Source organism: Thermobia domestica, chromosome 7 (genome assembly GCF_964235325.1).
Source record: "Thermobia domestica chromosome 7, izTheDome1.hap1.1, whole genome shotgun sequence".
Taxonomy (NCBI): Eukaryota; Metazoa; Arthropoda; class Insecta; order Zygentoma; family Lepismatidae; genus Thermobia; species Thermobia domestica.
Window position 1 is genome coordinate 70295265 of NC_137460.1, and position 17876 is coordinate 70313140.

General features: G+C 33.0%; 1 protein-coding gene across 1 annotated transcript in view; it reads right to left on the reverse strand.

The window, feature by feature from the left end:
* The window catches only part of LOC145690181 (uncharacterized), a 214669-nt gene that overhangs the window by 109767 nt on the left and 87026 nt on the right, over positions 1 to 17876 (reverse strand). Inside the window, exon 2 of the mRNA XM_081764817.1 lies at positions 6382 to 6573. Within this exon, the coding sequence (XP_081620943.1) occupies positions 6382 to 6573 (192 nt within the window). The remainder of the gene's footprint in view (positions 1 to 6381; positions 6574 to 17876) is intronic.

Consider the following 17876-nt stretch of genomic DNA (forward strand, 5'->3'; position numbering starts at 1 on the left):
AGCTCATGTGGTTCATATCTCACATTAAGCTGTAAGATCGCGACTTATATAGCCTTGATTCTGAAGTAAACGCAAAAATAAAACCCGACCACTATAGAGAGCGTTAGTTTGGTTCAAGTCCAGATGTTGAAACGTTCAGCCATTTATATGTGTCAGTGTACTTATTTCTGTTTCTTTACACTATCTTGAATTTGTTTCAACGTTTCTATTCACATTTAGCTTGCTATAACCTTCTGCATCATTAATAAATAAATAAATAAAATGTGTGGTAAGATTTGATTAGTAGGTATTATTATTATTATTATTATTATTATTATTATTATTATTATTATTATTATTATTATTATTATTATTATTATTATTATTAAGAGGTGATTTTATTAACATTTTCTTAAACTAGTTTTCATTTACATTTGACGTTTATATCGCCTTACAGTTCATCAGTTGCTATTCTAACGAACAGTTGTAATTCTTTAACGTCAAGAGAATACATGTTTTGCTTTTGATAAGAAGTACAATAGCACAGTCAGTAAGGCGTCTGTCTTCGAACTGGGCGACCTGGGTTCTATTCCCGAATTCTATTTTTGTTTCAATGGGTCTCTGAGGTTCACAACTAATTTCGACAACCTAGGGAAGTTAAAGTGCTAGTGGAAGGTGTTCGCTACATAAATTTAGAATAGTCATGTCCGTATGCCCAATGTATGACGTAGCAGCGGGCTTTTCGTAACCAGAGTGAACAAGTTTCACAAAGAAGCAGAGGAAATGAGATGGATGGAATTGAATAAAACTGGTGTTGTCACAATTCGGTTACTCATGAATGCATGATAAGCAAATATAAAATACAACAAGCTGACGTTCAATTCTTCCCTCACCAAAACAAATCTTGGACAAGAAATTCCACGCTCTGCATGAAGTTAAAAACTAAAATTAAGAACTTATTAATTAAACGTTTCAGAAAGTTTCTCAGGTTCATTCATTGCTCATTTGAATTTTTTAAAGTCTTTCTTTTTGGATCTTCAGCTGAAGCTTTCTTGTTATTCTCACAATGGTTTGCTTTCAATTTTTGTATGTATCAACACAGTTTCAACACTGAAATCTCACCAGTAAGATATCTGACCATATCAGAAGAGTAATGTGCCTCTTTTAGAGGGAATTCACTGATATCGGGGCTCTCTAAAATGTAACTAAGACTCTTGTTTACGACATTCAATTTAAATTTGTATTTGTTAAGGTATAAAAAATTCTAGATCGTTTATTGCCGTAGATTAATGTGCAAAAAATAGTTGTCCATTTGCGAGATTTTAATTTTGGAATTAAAGTGTCTACAACGTTACATTGTAAAAATATCAGGTAGGCTAAAAAATATTGAGTATTTTGACACGAGATGGCGTTAGTGAATCAACTCTCAAGGTCTGAGTCGCAGCGGGTCAATCCTAACGCTATTTGACAACAAACAGTTGAAGTTAGAGATATACAGAAGGTATTGAAATTCTTATAATCAGATGTATGATATTGCGTCGTGAATATGTGTGAAATTTCCGCAAAACTACGCTACATTCTACAATTTTACATTGATAAATCGTTTGGAGAAAGCTGACTACAAAAAGAAGTTCGACATTTGAGTACCACACGATCTGACTCAAAAACATTTACTCGATCGAATTCTTATCTAGGAATCTCTACTAAACCATAACAAGCACGAGCCATTTCTGAAGCGATTATTCACGAGTGATGAAAAGTGAATAACTCACAATAACATGCGAAAAAATATCGAAATCGAAGAAGCTCCACAGCCTGTGGTAAAACCCACACAGATGTCCAGGAAGGTTGTGCTGTGCGTTTGGTGGAGTTGGAAGGTCATTGTGCATCACGGGCTGCTGCCACTGGAATGAACGAGATACTCGGGCCTGTACTATTGACAATTAGTGCGAGCAACCTAGCAATTTAAAAGGCCGGAGCTGGTTAACAGAAAGAGTATCATATACCATGCTGACAACGCCAGACCGCATACACCTTGAAAGAGCCGTCGGAAGCTGTGAGAAATTGGATAGAAGGTTTTAATGCATCCACCATATACTTTAGACCTAGCATGTCAAACTATAATTTGTTTCTATCTCTGCGGACTTCTCTGGATGATGTTAAGCTAGTTTGAAACAAAGTCAATAAAAACCACTTTTATATATGTATATATATATATATATATATATATATATATATATATATATATATATATATATATATATATAACCAGAAACAACAGGGGTTCTATAGCAATGGAATTATGGACTTGTCGAACAATGGCAGGGCAAATAGCAATCGAATAAAATTATGCATCTGTTTTTCATAACGTTATTTTTACATGACAATAACTGTCTTCTCAATTTTGAGGTTCTAATGCCCAATACTTTATAGACAACCGATATAATCTAATCCTAACTTACATATAATCGACTTTACTTCTATTTTTCTACGACAGGCTGTGTCATATTTGTTACTGTGTTGAATTGATTAATTAATTAAATCATTTTCAGCATTATTTTTACATAAGAGGGAACAATAAAGTAGAATGCAAAACTGTACTCGAGTTTAATTCGAGTTAAGCACCATCTCCCGCAGAAACCGGTATTATATATGGTAATTATACCAAATAACAACGTAAATATTTCTTTATTCATTTCTACAAAAGTTACGATTTCGCCATTTCCATATGCATAACAAGAAACAAATGAAATATTCTGTTTGTTAAGAAAACATTGCGGAATTATTTTGTTACTACTCAAACGATATTAGTCAGTTAATTAGAGTTTAGAGTCCCTTTCAGCACCAGGCCTATTTGAAAGTGGACCCATAACACAATGTGGAATCCGATCCACATGAGCCCTTACAGACAAATCAAACTCTGGTTCCTCGCGCTCAAGAGAATAATAATAGAATAGTGAGCATACTCAATACCCTGTTTTCAGCTATGGAATTTTACATTTACAATTCATATAATATTGTTCATTAATCAAATTTAAAATATATATATATAGGGTTATTCAAAGAAATGTTCTTACTCCCTGGCTTTGGTTAGGAGAAAATCAAACCTTAATCTATTCACACAAGAACACATTGTTACACACTATTCACCCAAACCGCTCGACTGTTTCATACACTACTTCAGATCTGTTTCGTGTAAAGTAGTTTTCTGTTCCACAGTCAGATACGACTAAATTTGCGGAGACTAATTAGAAATTACAAAGTACATTTATTGCAATATATAAACGTATTTTTCGCACAGGTTACATTTTCTTTTACGTCACAATACCTGATGTAAAACAAGTTGAATCAGTGAAACAATTGAGGTTGCTATGATAGTTAATACTATAAAAGTAATAATAGAATTGCATTAACAATTACTTAAATAATAAAATTTGATGAAGAAAATTAATTATATTAACTAATGATCATCTCCTCATAGGGCTTTAGTGGCTCGTCTAGATTTACATGAAGAATGCTAACTAGCTAACAGTTTTTGTATAAACTCAAGGAACTGATTAGTAGGTGAGTATAGATTATTGGGTTTCTCGAGTTCGAGTCCCGGCAAGTCCGAACTTTTTAAAATACTTCAATTCATACTCAGTGTAGTAAGCAATATCGTCTCATTTGAAGAAGGAGAGAGATGTTGGAATGATAAGAATGACGGAAAATTGAAGTAGGATCACGAATGGAGACAAAGATTTATAAACACATTTCCTCCAATTTTTCCAGATTTGATATTTTCAAACTCATGTATGATCAGCGTTTTTCTCTCACTTTTCATATGCAGTATGTAATGAAGTAATACATTATACACAGAACGAGTTATAATGTCTTTTATATGGCACTAATTGGACAGCATGCTTAAAGATTAAAGTGGAGATTTTTTTTTTTTTTTTCGTTCATCAACTTCATAGCAAAAACCAGTTTCAGTGCTTCACAGGCTTACCAACTGCTTGAGAAGTTACATGTAAGTTGGGTTTCATCTGTTCAGGCGTTTGTGATACCAGCAAAAATATTTATTCCGACCTAATAGAGTTATAGCTGTCAGGGGTTCAACTAGTTTTTCACTGATTGTACAAGCAAGATGATGATGATGATGATGATGATGCTGATGATGATAATAATAATAATAAACTAAAATTATTATTTTGGAAGTTGTTTCTTCTTAAATTAGTTATCGATAATATTTTACTAATCTTCTAGTTCCTACATAAAAATTTTGTCTATCCATCGATAACAATTAATCTCCAGATTTATGTCTGCATTTTAGAAACGATTATAAAAGCTCTATATTGCATATAATATTTTATAAGCCATTCAATATATTGTATAATCATGAAATATACTTTTGATTATACCCAATTCATGTAGTCATGTACCAGTATTTATCACATATTTATTTTTAAATTTATATTTTTCAAATGTTTATTTTTACCTTCCCTATTTGCTTAACGAATCCAATGAATCACTATTCATATAATCAAAAGCAAAACTGAACTAAACATTTAATTATAAAATTCCTGATGTGTTAATGTATGTACTGTAAAGGCATAATTACTTAGTGCATTTTGGTTATGTTTGCATCCCAAATTTTAGTGGTTTTGTTCCACTCATAGTTACAAATTACACAAGATAATGAGAGTAAGAACAACTGGAAAATTAGTTATTTCTCCTCCTTTCCTTTATCTAAAGTATTTTCTTAGATTTACTCGTGTTTTCCCTTGAGTTAGACATTTCATGACCATCAAGATTTGTAGAAATTCTTAGTTGTTTTCATTTTAGTGTAAAACATTTGTGTGGTATAATACAGTGCTATTCAACCTTTTTTTCCTCTCGTACCTCTAGACATAGTTTGCCATTCAATTGTGTACCCCTGAAGCTGTTTAAAACAAATTAAATCGAAATTAACTTATTAAACTTAATACACATGTTCTGTTGATTAAAAAGGGGGACAAATAGAGACCCAACAAAAGAACAATCTGTGTGCCAAGGGGGATAAAGTGCACATCCAAACATTAACATGGGAAATTTCAAAACATATGGGAGACATGCAGCTCTACTGAGGGATTTTCCTCCCTGATAATTCGCACACTGAGGACAAGGTTTAAAAAAAAAAGTAACTTTAGAACTAGTCTGTTAATGAGATGACTGAGCTTGTTTCCGGGACTCTAACTCCTCGATTCTTGATCGAATCTTCGAGAACGCGAGAATCAGAACCGCTTCTGGATTCAAGTAATTTCTGTGCTTCATTTTTATTGATGTTAATGCAATTTAACCTTGTTCACACAAATATGTTGATGGAAAAGGAAGGAGTTATGAAATAACACTATCATTCAATGAATTCTCCAACTATGATCATTCAATAAATATTGAAAATATGCTTATTTTAGGATTACGTACCTACAGAAAACTTTTCGCTTACTCCCAGTTGAATAGCACTGGTATAATAAATATCTCTATCCATCACGACTCTGGAACTTACTACAAGAATAAATAAAACTTTTCTGACCAGAGTATATACACTTGTTAATTAAAATTAGAATACAGTGTTACGGTTTCGGCAACTTAACGTCTGATGAAGATGACGTTAAGTTGTCGAAACCGTAGCACTGTATTTTAATTTTAATAAATAAGTGTGTATATACCCTGGCCAGAAAACTTTCACTTATTCTTATATATCCAGTATAGAATCAATTTTGTAGCATGCATCTTTTATGAGCTTTCAGTCTGAACCTAAGTTTACACAATTAGTTTTTAATATTCAGTCCATCCTCGCCTTTATTTCCTTACAATTTTTAAACAAATAAAAGAACAAAAGTGTTTCTTCATTGACAATGAACTAACTAACTGTATTGCCTATAGAAGCCGGAAGTTCAATGCCATGTTTATGAAAGCTCTCCATTGACTTCTGTCCGTAGCCAATTGGATCCACTTTCTACGAGACACATCTTAATATTTTCCTCCCATCTGCGCCTAGATCTTCCTAATAATCGTTTTCCGATAGGATTTCAGTTAAAACTTTGAAAGCGTTCCTACCTTCTTCTATTCTGGCTACATGATCTGCCTACTTGAACTTCCTTGACTTGATGACCCTAACAATGTTTGATAAACGATATAAATTATGCAGTTACTTGTTATGGAGTTTCTGCCATTCCCCATTTCCATCCCTCTTTGGTCTGAATATTCGCCTCAGGATTCTATTCTCAAATACTTTCAGTCTGTGTTCTTCCCTCAGAGTAAGCGACCATGTTTCGCAACCATATAGCTCAACAGGCATGATTATTGATGTATATATTTTATAATTATCGACGATGAAAAGAATGAACAAACAAATATAAGAGTAATAGGACTTACACTTACCTGGAAAGATTTGCGCTAAGTTAGCTGTTAAAAGCGCTTGTTGGCTGATGCGGAAAGCTGTATCGGGCTCCCCCTCAGGAACTACTTCCCCATCTTCATTCTTAATTGCACGGCTATCACAGAAGCCAGTAATTCTACTTACACCTAAAGGTAATTCTCTTATTCTCGTTGCGTCTAAGAGATCTATCAGTCCTACAATAAATAGAAAAAAGTAATAATTATAGTATCTGAAAATAATAATTAAAATTTTAATTCAAATAAACATTTATATATATATATATATCAGTACGTACATAGTTAGGTAAAAAAAATTCAGTGCGAGTACAGGAATCAAAATGATGGAGCTTACATGATTATTTACCGAATACATATATACCAGAAGCACTAAGAGGAAACATTACACTCTTAATATATAACCATCACAACATAGACAATAAGTTCAACAGTGGAAGGTTGTAAGGAATCCCAAATACCATCGTTGAAAAGTATTACACTCATTGTCAATCTGATACAGTTGATAGTTTTTGCTCTGTTGGAACAGATCGTTTATTTATTTATGTGCAGTATCTGAAAAATACACTTTGTTGGAATAGATTTGTATTTATTTATATACCGTATCTGAAAAATATACTTTGTTGGAATAGATTTGTATTTATTTATGTACCGTATTGTATTTATTATGATTTGTATTTATTTATCTGAAAAATATACTTTGTTGGAATAGATTGTATTTATTTATGTACTGTATTTGAAAAATATACTCTGTTGGAATAGATTGCTTATTAATTATGTACTGTGTTTGAAAAATATATTTGTTGAAATAGGTTATTTATTTATTTTATTTATTTATGTACTGTATCTGAAAAATACACTCTGTTGGAATAGATTGTTTAATTAGTTATGTACTGTGTTTGAAAAATATACTTTGTTGAAAGAGGTTATTTATTTATTTATGTACTGGATCTGAAAAATATGCTCTGTTGGAATAGGTTATTTATTTATGTATTTTTCTGAAAAATATGCTCTGTTGGAATAGGTTATTTATTTATTTATGTACTGTATCTGAAAAATAAACTTCGGTGGAATAGGTTATTCATTTATTTATGTACTATATCTGAAAAAAATACTCTGTTAGACTGTTTGTTTATTTATGAACTGTACCTGAAAAATATACACAGTTAACAAGCAAATTGTTTCTATATGATGTTTGATTTATCCTAACAGTGACACACATTCTGCCAGCAATGAGACACATAATTCTAAAACTGACACAGATATTCCTAACAGTTACACATATCCTAACCGTGATGCACATTACTTGTAATCATGTAAGTGATTCGTTAAAATTATATGATGAAACAGATATGGTAATTGTAAAATAGACTTCGGGCTTCCTGTAGGTTGCTGATATTCTATTCAACATTCCTATAGGTAGACAAGGAATTAGTTTTTGTTACTTCTTTTTCCAAGAAAGTTGTTGAAAATTATAATTATTTATCGAACTTTAAGTTTGCTGAGTCTGTGTGCCATGTAGGTCTTTCCAGGCCCGTAGCCAGCCTCCAAATTTAGGGGGGGCTAAATGTAAATTAGGGTGGGCACACACAGAAAGAGACACAGACATTATACTATATATATATATATATATATATATATATATATATATGTCTGTCTCTGTGTGTGATGATGAATAATTTCTTATGCTCTTAAAACTAAAACTACAGCGTGAAGGAATTATTATTAAAATTATCCCCTGTAACGTTAGTACAACTGTACCTGAAAGCTAGAATACTATGTGTCTCCTTTTTATTTTATTTGTTATGGCAACAAAATATTTCTTCCGTTTTCTCATCTTCAAGGAAATAAAAAAAAATATTTGTTAAAAAAATAGTTGGCCGAACGAACCAATCATTAAAATTTCCAAAGAATTAGTACAGGAAATACGTTTTTTAATTTTTGATGACTGAAAAAATATTTGTGAAACTTGAAAACATCTAGAGAGTAATGAGATTTAATACTATCTTCAAAGAGATTCTACAGAGAAGGGTCTCAGAATCTTAAATCAATATTTTGAAATACATGTGGCCTAAACAAATATATGCATGGACAGTACTCTGAACAGACGGATGGAGTCGCCATGGGATCACCACTTTCACCAGCAGTTGCGAATTTCTTTATGGAAGATTTTGAGCAAGAAGCATTAGAACTGACACCTTTTAAGCCGTCATGTTTTTATAGATTCGTAGATGATACGTTTGTCATCTGGCCTCACGGGGAGAAGACACTGCATTTGTTCCTAGAATTTCTTAATGAACAACATAGTAACATCAAGTTCACAATGGAGATTGAAAAGGACGGATGCTTGCCATTCCTGGACATTCTCATCCGCCGGAAGCCCGATGGTAGTCTCGGCCATAGCGTCTACAGGAAACCTACTCACACTGACCTCTATCTCAATGGCAACAGTTTTCATCATAAGTCACAGCGAAACACCGTCTTCAGCACACTAGCACATAGAGCGAAAGACATCTCAGACGAAGAATCCCTCCCTCGGGAACTGAATCATCTCAAAAAGACGCTACTCCAGAATAATTACAAGAAGCATATCACTTTGGCCCTGAAAAGGACCTTTTCTGAACAGAGGAAATCCAAAGAAGAAACTGAAGAACCATTAAGTATAGCAGTTTTACCATACACTGGACAACTTTCTAGAAAGATCTCCCGAATTCTGAAAAAAACACAACATTAAGACCATACACAAGCCGCCACCAAAAATCAGAAACTTATACTACTTCGCCCGATCAAAGATGACTTGGGCTTAAAGACACCAGGCGTGTATCGTATACCCTGTGAATGCGGAAAGGCTTATATAGGACAAACAGGACGCACCATTGAACAACGTTGCAGAGAACATGAAAATTACATTAGATTATCCCATCCAGAAAAATCAGGTTTAGCTGAACACAGTTTAACAGAAGGCCATAAAGTATTTTTTAAGGACACATCCATCATTACCAAGAGCACCAATTACTAGACCAGGATAGTAGCCGAATCTCTTGCCATAGTTCATGAACCGAACAACGTTAATGGAGACACTGGATTTCAACTAAACCCCTGTGGAACCCGGTCATCAGCACCACAACAAAGAAAACGACACCACAAACATTCAGATAACCCTCAGCCAATCAGTACCACGGACTACGGAACATAGCCAGCCAATCACAGCTCCAGTTTTCAGATTGAATCAGCCAATCAGGAACCAGCATTTTCAGCCAATCAGGAACCAGCATTTTCTCCAGCCCAGAGTATATATTACTTATATCCGCTGATCTCTACATAATTGCCCTGATGATGAGAACGATGACAGCTCTCGAAACGTTGGCCTATCCACCAGTTTTCACCTGGCTGATTGCCCGAGAAGAACTTTATCACATACGCCGCCAGGAAAGCTTCAAATCTTACTTCAAATATATGCATATTGGAAAAATGAAATTAACATTTTACCTGTATTATTATTTACATCTCCTTAGATATGAAACTTTATATTTCTTTAAATATCACGCGCTTTATTTTACACTTGTACTTCTAAACATTTTTTGATCTTTTTTTATGGTGATGCTCGAAAGAAATAATGATATGTTTATGGGTTTTTGCTATCTACAAATTTATAAATTTCATAAGATTAAGAAACACAAACACAACACGCATATATACACTCCTCATGTTAGCACACTATAATAGAAACAAATTGAACATTTGAACAATCACTAACAACACAATCACAGTATAAGTCTCCTTGTTTTGGATGCTGCCAATCTTAAAACAATTGTGTCCAGATCGAGGTTTCTGGTGATGTCCTTGTAACTCAGCAAAACAAGATCGGCACGGTGCAGTTAATGTACAACTGCTTTTGAAAAAATGTTCTAACAAAGAAGGAATTCCTCTCACCTGAAGTAGTTCTATATAAAGGTTTACCGGCTTCAGGGCAGAAATTTAGTAAAGAAAATATTCAAATTTACAAACGTATAATTTCTAATTGCTTTCTTTTTAGTAACTGAAAAAATACTTTTTGCATAACAGCTGTGAGTTCCATTTTATCACAACACATTTCAATTTTTAGACGTCTTGGACTCCGTAGCCAGGTCACGCGGACCCCTGGGGTCCGCTGACTCCAGTTTGGGAACTACTGTCCTAAACTCTTTGGAACATACTATCAACAATCATTTAGGATGATTGCTACTAAAGTCATGTTTAAGTAAAAATAATCTGTTATGATCTGGTACTCGAGCATTCAAATAAGAAATAACTCCAAAAAAGTTCCCTGTTCTAGCGCAGTTACCTTCTTTCTCGAAACGAAATTGATAAGAGAAGTAACAGTTCATCAAATTTTCTTTGTATAGTACAATTCATATCAAAGTATACATGAAATTCTTCTTTACATTGTACAAATAAGAATTCGAGATTATTGCTTTCGTAGGTACTAAAATGTTTAAGTTAAGAACTAATTATTTAAGCAGCTATTTACTTATTTCTATTGAAGATATCTATTCTTCAAAATGAAACTACATTAACAAATTGTTACTTTTGTGGGCTACCCCGTAGCCTCATGGGTACAGCGCTCGCCTTCGGCGCGTCTTGTTTTCGGGTTCAAACCGTACTGGGAGTCCTCGGATTCAAACCGATAGTGATTTGGATGTTACTTTAAGCTATAGGTCCCGTTTCTTTATTGCCTCCCTGCTGAAGAGAGACGCTAAACTCCCCAACGCACACTGTTTTAAGTCAAAGGTGAAATTTCAAATTTATAAAGTATTATACATATTATCATCCAATAAGGTTCAATTTTTAATTGAAAATTCTGTTTTTCCTATAAGTGTAACTACTACTTCCGTTTAGTCCGCTGCATTTTTTGTTTAAATACCAGAAGATTGCAAGGTATTCATTTACAAAATAGTAACTTTGCATGATTAGGCTTACGTCTAATGATCTGCTTGAACATTTGATTCTGACACCAAAGATTGGCAACAATTACTAAATTATTTTAATACACCGTATAAGTATCTAATTATTCACCCCCGATGAAGATTAAGTGAATCGAACTTATATTTAGTTTAAAGATATATTATTCTAAGCTATTTAACAAATAGTCAGGTTGCTGCTATACTACAATTCTCATTCTTTAAGTGAACTTCGGTGCATCTTCAGAAACCAGTATCGACCAACTTTCAATTACAACCATGTTCAACTCACAACACAACAAGAGTAAATACAATTCAGAAAAGGAAACTTTTCTTACTCCGTTATCACATGACATAAAACGTAGTCAAAATCCCCCACCCCTCTCTCTCACTCCATGTCCAATATACACAAAACAAACCCATACGCCTGTGTGATTATTAGAGCGAAGCAGTTGCGACCCCCTGTTGAGGGATGCTGTCTTTTCAATCTCTCGCATATTAACCGAAAGCCAATGACTCACAGCAAAAGGATGTTTTCAGTTGCAAATTCCAAAAAGAACAGGAAGAATAAACTCTTCGTCCGCAGATTAAGGTAAAAGTATATTTTTCTGAACACAAATACATGTTTGCCGATAGAATAACCATAAATTATTTTTCTCCTGCAGCGAAGGTCGTTTGCACATGGAGCATTGTATATATATATATATATATATATATATATATATATATATATATATATATATCACTCTAAAGTACATTTGAAAATACAATTTCTTCCAACATTTCAGTCAGTGTTCGTTTTCGTACGAGAGGGGGATGCTTATGTATTGCTGCTGTAAATGTAGAAGGCGAAAATTTATGTTACTTCTGTGATACGAGCCGGACATAAATTTTTACCGAAGGGGAATTTCCCCGGCATCCCCCGTTAATTCGAACTATGATTTTAGTTAGGGGGGCTGCAAAAAATTTAGGGGGGGCTGAGCCCGCCCTAGCCCCCCCGTGACTACGGGCCTGGGTCTTTCGGTTCATTAATTTACACGAAAAAGCATTCTTTTTTTTCTTTCTTTCTTGATATGAACGAGGATACATATTAACTATATGATTAAATAGGTTTCTTCTTCAAATCTACAGGGTTATTCAAAACCTGGTGCAAAATTAATGTACCGGAACGGCATATAAGAAGTCTATATTTGTAGCTTACGTCAAAGCCATTAGAAGAGGTAGTAGTTGTGTAAACAGTAAAGCAAACAGCGACCTTGAAGGTAGAGCGTGCGTATTGTGTGATGGAATTTGCACAAACAAGGGTCTGTCGTAACACTTTAGAGACATTTTCGTACAAAATTTAAGAAAGAAGGGCCGCACAGGAAGTGCAATTTCGCGCAGAGTGCAGAAGTTTGAATCCAGTGGATATTTGTACTCCATATGTTGCGACGTGTCTGACAAAAACTGAATTATAATCGGTTGGACGTCTGCCGTGTTACCCAAAGTGCTCATATCCTACAGTTGGTAGTATTCAAAATGACATACGTCCTGCCGTTCTTCTTTTCTACCAACTTTATGTCGTTTCAGTGCAAACGAAATATGTAAAATACAGAATAAATTATTTTGCACAATTATTTTCGAATAACCCCGTATTTCGATGTCTTTTATTTCGCAAAAAGTAAATTTTGTGATGCATAATGTCAGTATTTATAAATGCAATTTAAATTAAGTGTTATTAAATGCATATCTAATACAAATTCGTTTTAACAATGCAAAGGCCATTTAAATAAAATTGAAGAAGAAATCAGTAAAATTAAAAGTAGTTTACAATTCGAATTCACTTCAAAGAACGAAAGAAAAAAGAATAATTCCTCTACATATACATCAATGGACTAAAAGGAACGAAGATGGCGTATAGGTAGTCAATTCTTTCTTACAAAATTGAAATCGACATTTCTTTTCGTATTTCACAGCTACAGCTACATGTATGATCTTCAATAGCCGTTAATTTCATGTATCAATCTAAAACGGTATAAACTCTCTATGTGATTAAGTTAAGTCGTAAGAACTCTAATCACAGTTATAACATTATGCTGGGCTGACTAAGTAATCATCTGATAGTTGATTAATTATTAGACCGAAAAACTAAACTGCTCTCTCTCTCTCTCTCTCTCTCTCTCTCGCTTTTATATATCCGTTAACATTATCTTCGGGAAAAACGTTCTGCTTTAACAATAAATAAAATGTTACTAGCCATCGCATTAAACGTTTTCTCTCCCATTTTCAGGATTCCTACTGATCTGGAGAAATTGGAGAAATCTATTTCCCTGACTTCTCCCTGACCTTTGGCAGGAAATACCCTGACTTTCATGACAGGTGTCGGACGATTTTGACATATAAATAAGGAATACGTAACGGTTAATAGTTATATATTACAACATTTATTCTATAGAGATAAATAGTAATCAATTGCTTATACTTACATTCCACTTACCTCCCATAAATAGGTATTATAATGCTTGGCTAAGCTGAAATTGGTGTACAATTAATGTTAGCAGAAACATATTTTATAAAATTTCCCTGACTTTCCCTGATTTCCAGTCTTTTTCCCTAAGGTTTCCTGACCTGCACCATTTTCCCTGAGTTTTCTCTGACTTTCTTGATTTCCGTGACCAGTAAGAACCCTAATTTCTTAAAGTGAATCATAAAACAGGCAAAGTATAAAGTTATTATTGAAATATTTATTTTAAATAGTACAAAATCGTCACAGTCGTTATCAAGATAATCCTCCACTCAAAACTTTTCCCACCAATGAAGATATTTACTATTTACTTTTTTTTTTTAATATGTCATATTGCAGGTGGTTAATGAAGAACATACTAAAGTTGTTTTCCGGAAAATCGTCCGAACGAAACTTTCCCATCAATAAACTGTTCTTTCTTCATTTTTGTTATAAAAGCTAGTTCATATTACATTATAGGATTTTTACAGAAATATTCATTTACAAAACATGAACAAAATTGTTTAATCGATTTTCAAAACCATTTCTCAAAATTAATTCAACTTTCATTTTTTTATATACTTTATCGAGAGAAAAGCCCATTTTATTGAGTTCCAAATGAACTATTTATTGATAGAATATAAACAAAAATCATCAATATCTTTTCCAAGAAAATTGTCTGAATAAAAGCCACTTTATCTGTAAATATCAACATACTCTTTCTAAAGTGTTTTCAGAAAAGTGACATACTATTCTCTCATTATTAAATTATTAATGAAACACTCATTTATGGAACATTAATAAAGTCATTCATTAGTTTGCGAGAAACTATTCTGAATAAAATTAACATTACCAGTAAACTACCTCTTCTGACTTTTTTTTTCAAGAACAATTAATTATGTCATATTGTAAATTGTTAATAAACACTTATTCATGAAGTATGAAGTGAATTTTTAGAGCCATTTTCGAGAAAAGTTCATCCCACCAGTAAACTACTTCTTAATTTGTCTCAAAGAAACAATTTATGATATACTGTAGAGTTATTATTGAGATAAACAGAATAGCCTATTTTCGGGAAAAAAAAAAAAAAAGTGAAAAATAATTTATTCTTTCCCATCAGTACCCGTGCTGTCTAATCTCTTCAGATTGTTTTTCAAGAGAAATAACTTATGTTCTAATGTTCTTAGTGAAATGTTTATTTACGAAATGAAGGAAATCGGTTCATTTATGAGAATATTATCCCAAAACTAACTATATTAGTAAACTATTCCTTTTGAATTTTTCAAAGAAAAATAAGTAATACTATATAGCAGTATATATAGTAATACTATATAGTATGAAATATAAACAAAATTCTTAAAATCGTTTCCGAGAAAACTGTAAATTTCTGTTTTCACCCTACGTAAACGACCCTTACTTTTGAGGATAGATGGAAAAGTTGAAAAATCCCCTTGAAGAATCTGTAGCATTTAGGCCCATGTATATATTGTTGAATGAACGAACAGACATACATATAAAAATTACTTTTTCGACATTTAGGGTCAAAAATGTATAAATTCGTTGAAATCTCTTTTCGGATTTTTCTCACCTCAAAATGTACTGAAGCGACCATAACTAACAAGCTACAAGAGAAAATAATAACTAATAATAACAATAACAATAACTAATAACAATAACTAATGTTCCTCTTCATTTTTTCCTCTCTCCTCAGAACCAAAGATGTATGGAGATCGTTCATTGCCATCACGTTAAAACTAGATAGAACTTATCTTGTATATCAGAAGATTTTTAAACAAAAAAATAAAAACTATTCAAAGAAGTGACGTGATAAAAGAAATAACAAGAGGAATTTGTACACGTATTTTGTTTATAATTTTGAGCGAATGTCATGCTTTACAAAGCTTTGGCAAATTACATGAAATATCATTGTCTTTATAACGAAGAGTGATCATATCATATTTCCTATAACAACGTGCTATAATTTTCTAAGCGAACAAATTTTTGTAGTTACGAATAATTTGTATAGGTTATCAAGAGGTTATTAGTCTGGTATCCAACATAGATTTTGCTTGCTGTTTTCAAACTAACTCAAACACGTAGTTGTATTTGAAGTGACCTTGAGTTTATCTACGGTTTTGGTTCCCATGTTTACATCAGCTGCACTCACTAATGATAACAAGAAATGTATGATTTCACCATAAATGAAACATTCAATTCTTTGTGTGCTAAGAATCAGATGCAAACTTGCACCAAGCTCATAAATTGCAGCTTATGCACGTAATTGGACTCATAGTTTACGAAATTCAGTTTTATGAAGTATTGCTATAAGCGAAATCCCTATAGATACGCATTTGCACACTAAAAGTTTTATGGTTGTGTCTGACAAGCAATTTGTTTATTTAAAAGGCCATAAAAATACGATAAAACCAAGTTAGGGGGAAGAGAAAGGTTAAAGCGGGATAGATAATTCATATTTTTTTATATTTAAAAAACGAAAATCTTTAAATAAATCTAATATAACTTATTTTCTCATATACCATAACATGTTAACACACAAATACATGTATATGTATAGATAAATTAATCTTAATTTTCTCTCAATGAGGAATATTTATCATTACTCGTGAACAAATATCATTTAATGAATAAAAGAGAAACTTCTACATAAATTTCAATTTCTGTGGATCATTGAAAGAATCATTAAATTGAACCCTTGACTAAATTTATTCTTTAAATTCGATGTTTTTTTTCAAGAGAATAAATTATTTCAAGTTAATCTCTTTCAAGATAAGAACGTTAATTCTTTTAGAATTTTAAATCTTACCTGTTAAATTCCGATTTGATTGAAGTCTGTTAAATTTTTATATTTCTGTACCTTAATCTATCTTCGGAGCAAAAATGACAAGATTTCTTTCTTAGGATGGGGGCGGGACGGAATGAGGTAAAGTTTGTTAGATACCTTTCTATACAAATTATGAAATAGAACCTTGTATCCAATTCTACATAGCATTTATCAAATCTAAATTTGATTCAATGTCCAGGAGGATTGTACGTCATCAAATTAAAAATTGATATTTTGTGCTCTTACTTAACCTACTTTTTCCCGTTGGGTCGTTTTCGACCCCAATTCTCAAACCGGAAAAGGGATAAACCCATATATATTAGTGTGTATAGGTAGTAGGAAACAAAAATACATTCGTAATTATATTTTCATACAATAAAAAAGAGGAACATGCAATAACGAGGGGGAGTTTGTTGGATCCACACTAAATTTTGGGCACCTACAAGGTACACGATAAGCCGTTTGGACCAAATCTAATAGAATTATTCTCGTAACATTTCATTTGACGGTGTTAATTTTTGAAATATTTTTCCTCACGGAGAAAAGCACAATCTACAGTTTATTTGCTTGTGGGTTCGACGGATTCCCCCCCCCCCTCGTACCGTAAGGGTGAATACTAACCTAACTTAATCTAACATTCAAGTTTGAAATAGTCTCTTATATACCGTATTTTTTATATTGCAGGTCTCTGACTGTAGCTGAAATTATCGATTATTTAGAAGAGGAATCAAATACAATAGTTATGTGTCCTCCCAATACTCGAGAAGAGAGTGATGAGGATTCAGGAGATGAAGACATCTTATCACCTGACAATTTAAGCGGGACCCAGTTATGAGCTGAAGCTTAACTTGAGAAGAGTGAAGATAACGATGAAGATATTACGAAGGAACGAAGCAAGAAAAAGATGAAATGCTCGAAAAGGGGAAAATCAGCGTTGACTTGCGAGTACATTTGGGAAAAGCGCAATTTTGAACCTAGATTTAAAACGATCCCTGCTCAAAATACACCAGAATTATTGCTACCGTATGAATACTTTGAACATTTTTTTGATGACGAAGTTATCAATCATATGATGAGGGAAACTGTAAGATACCGAACTGAGAAAGGAAATCACAGTTTGACTATGTCAGGTGAGGAAATGCGAGTATTCTTGGGTATTATTCTATTGAGTGGTTATGTATGTTTACCAAGGCGGCATATGTATTGGGAACGTTCAGAT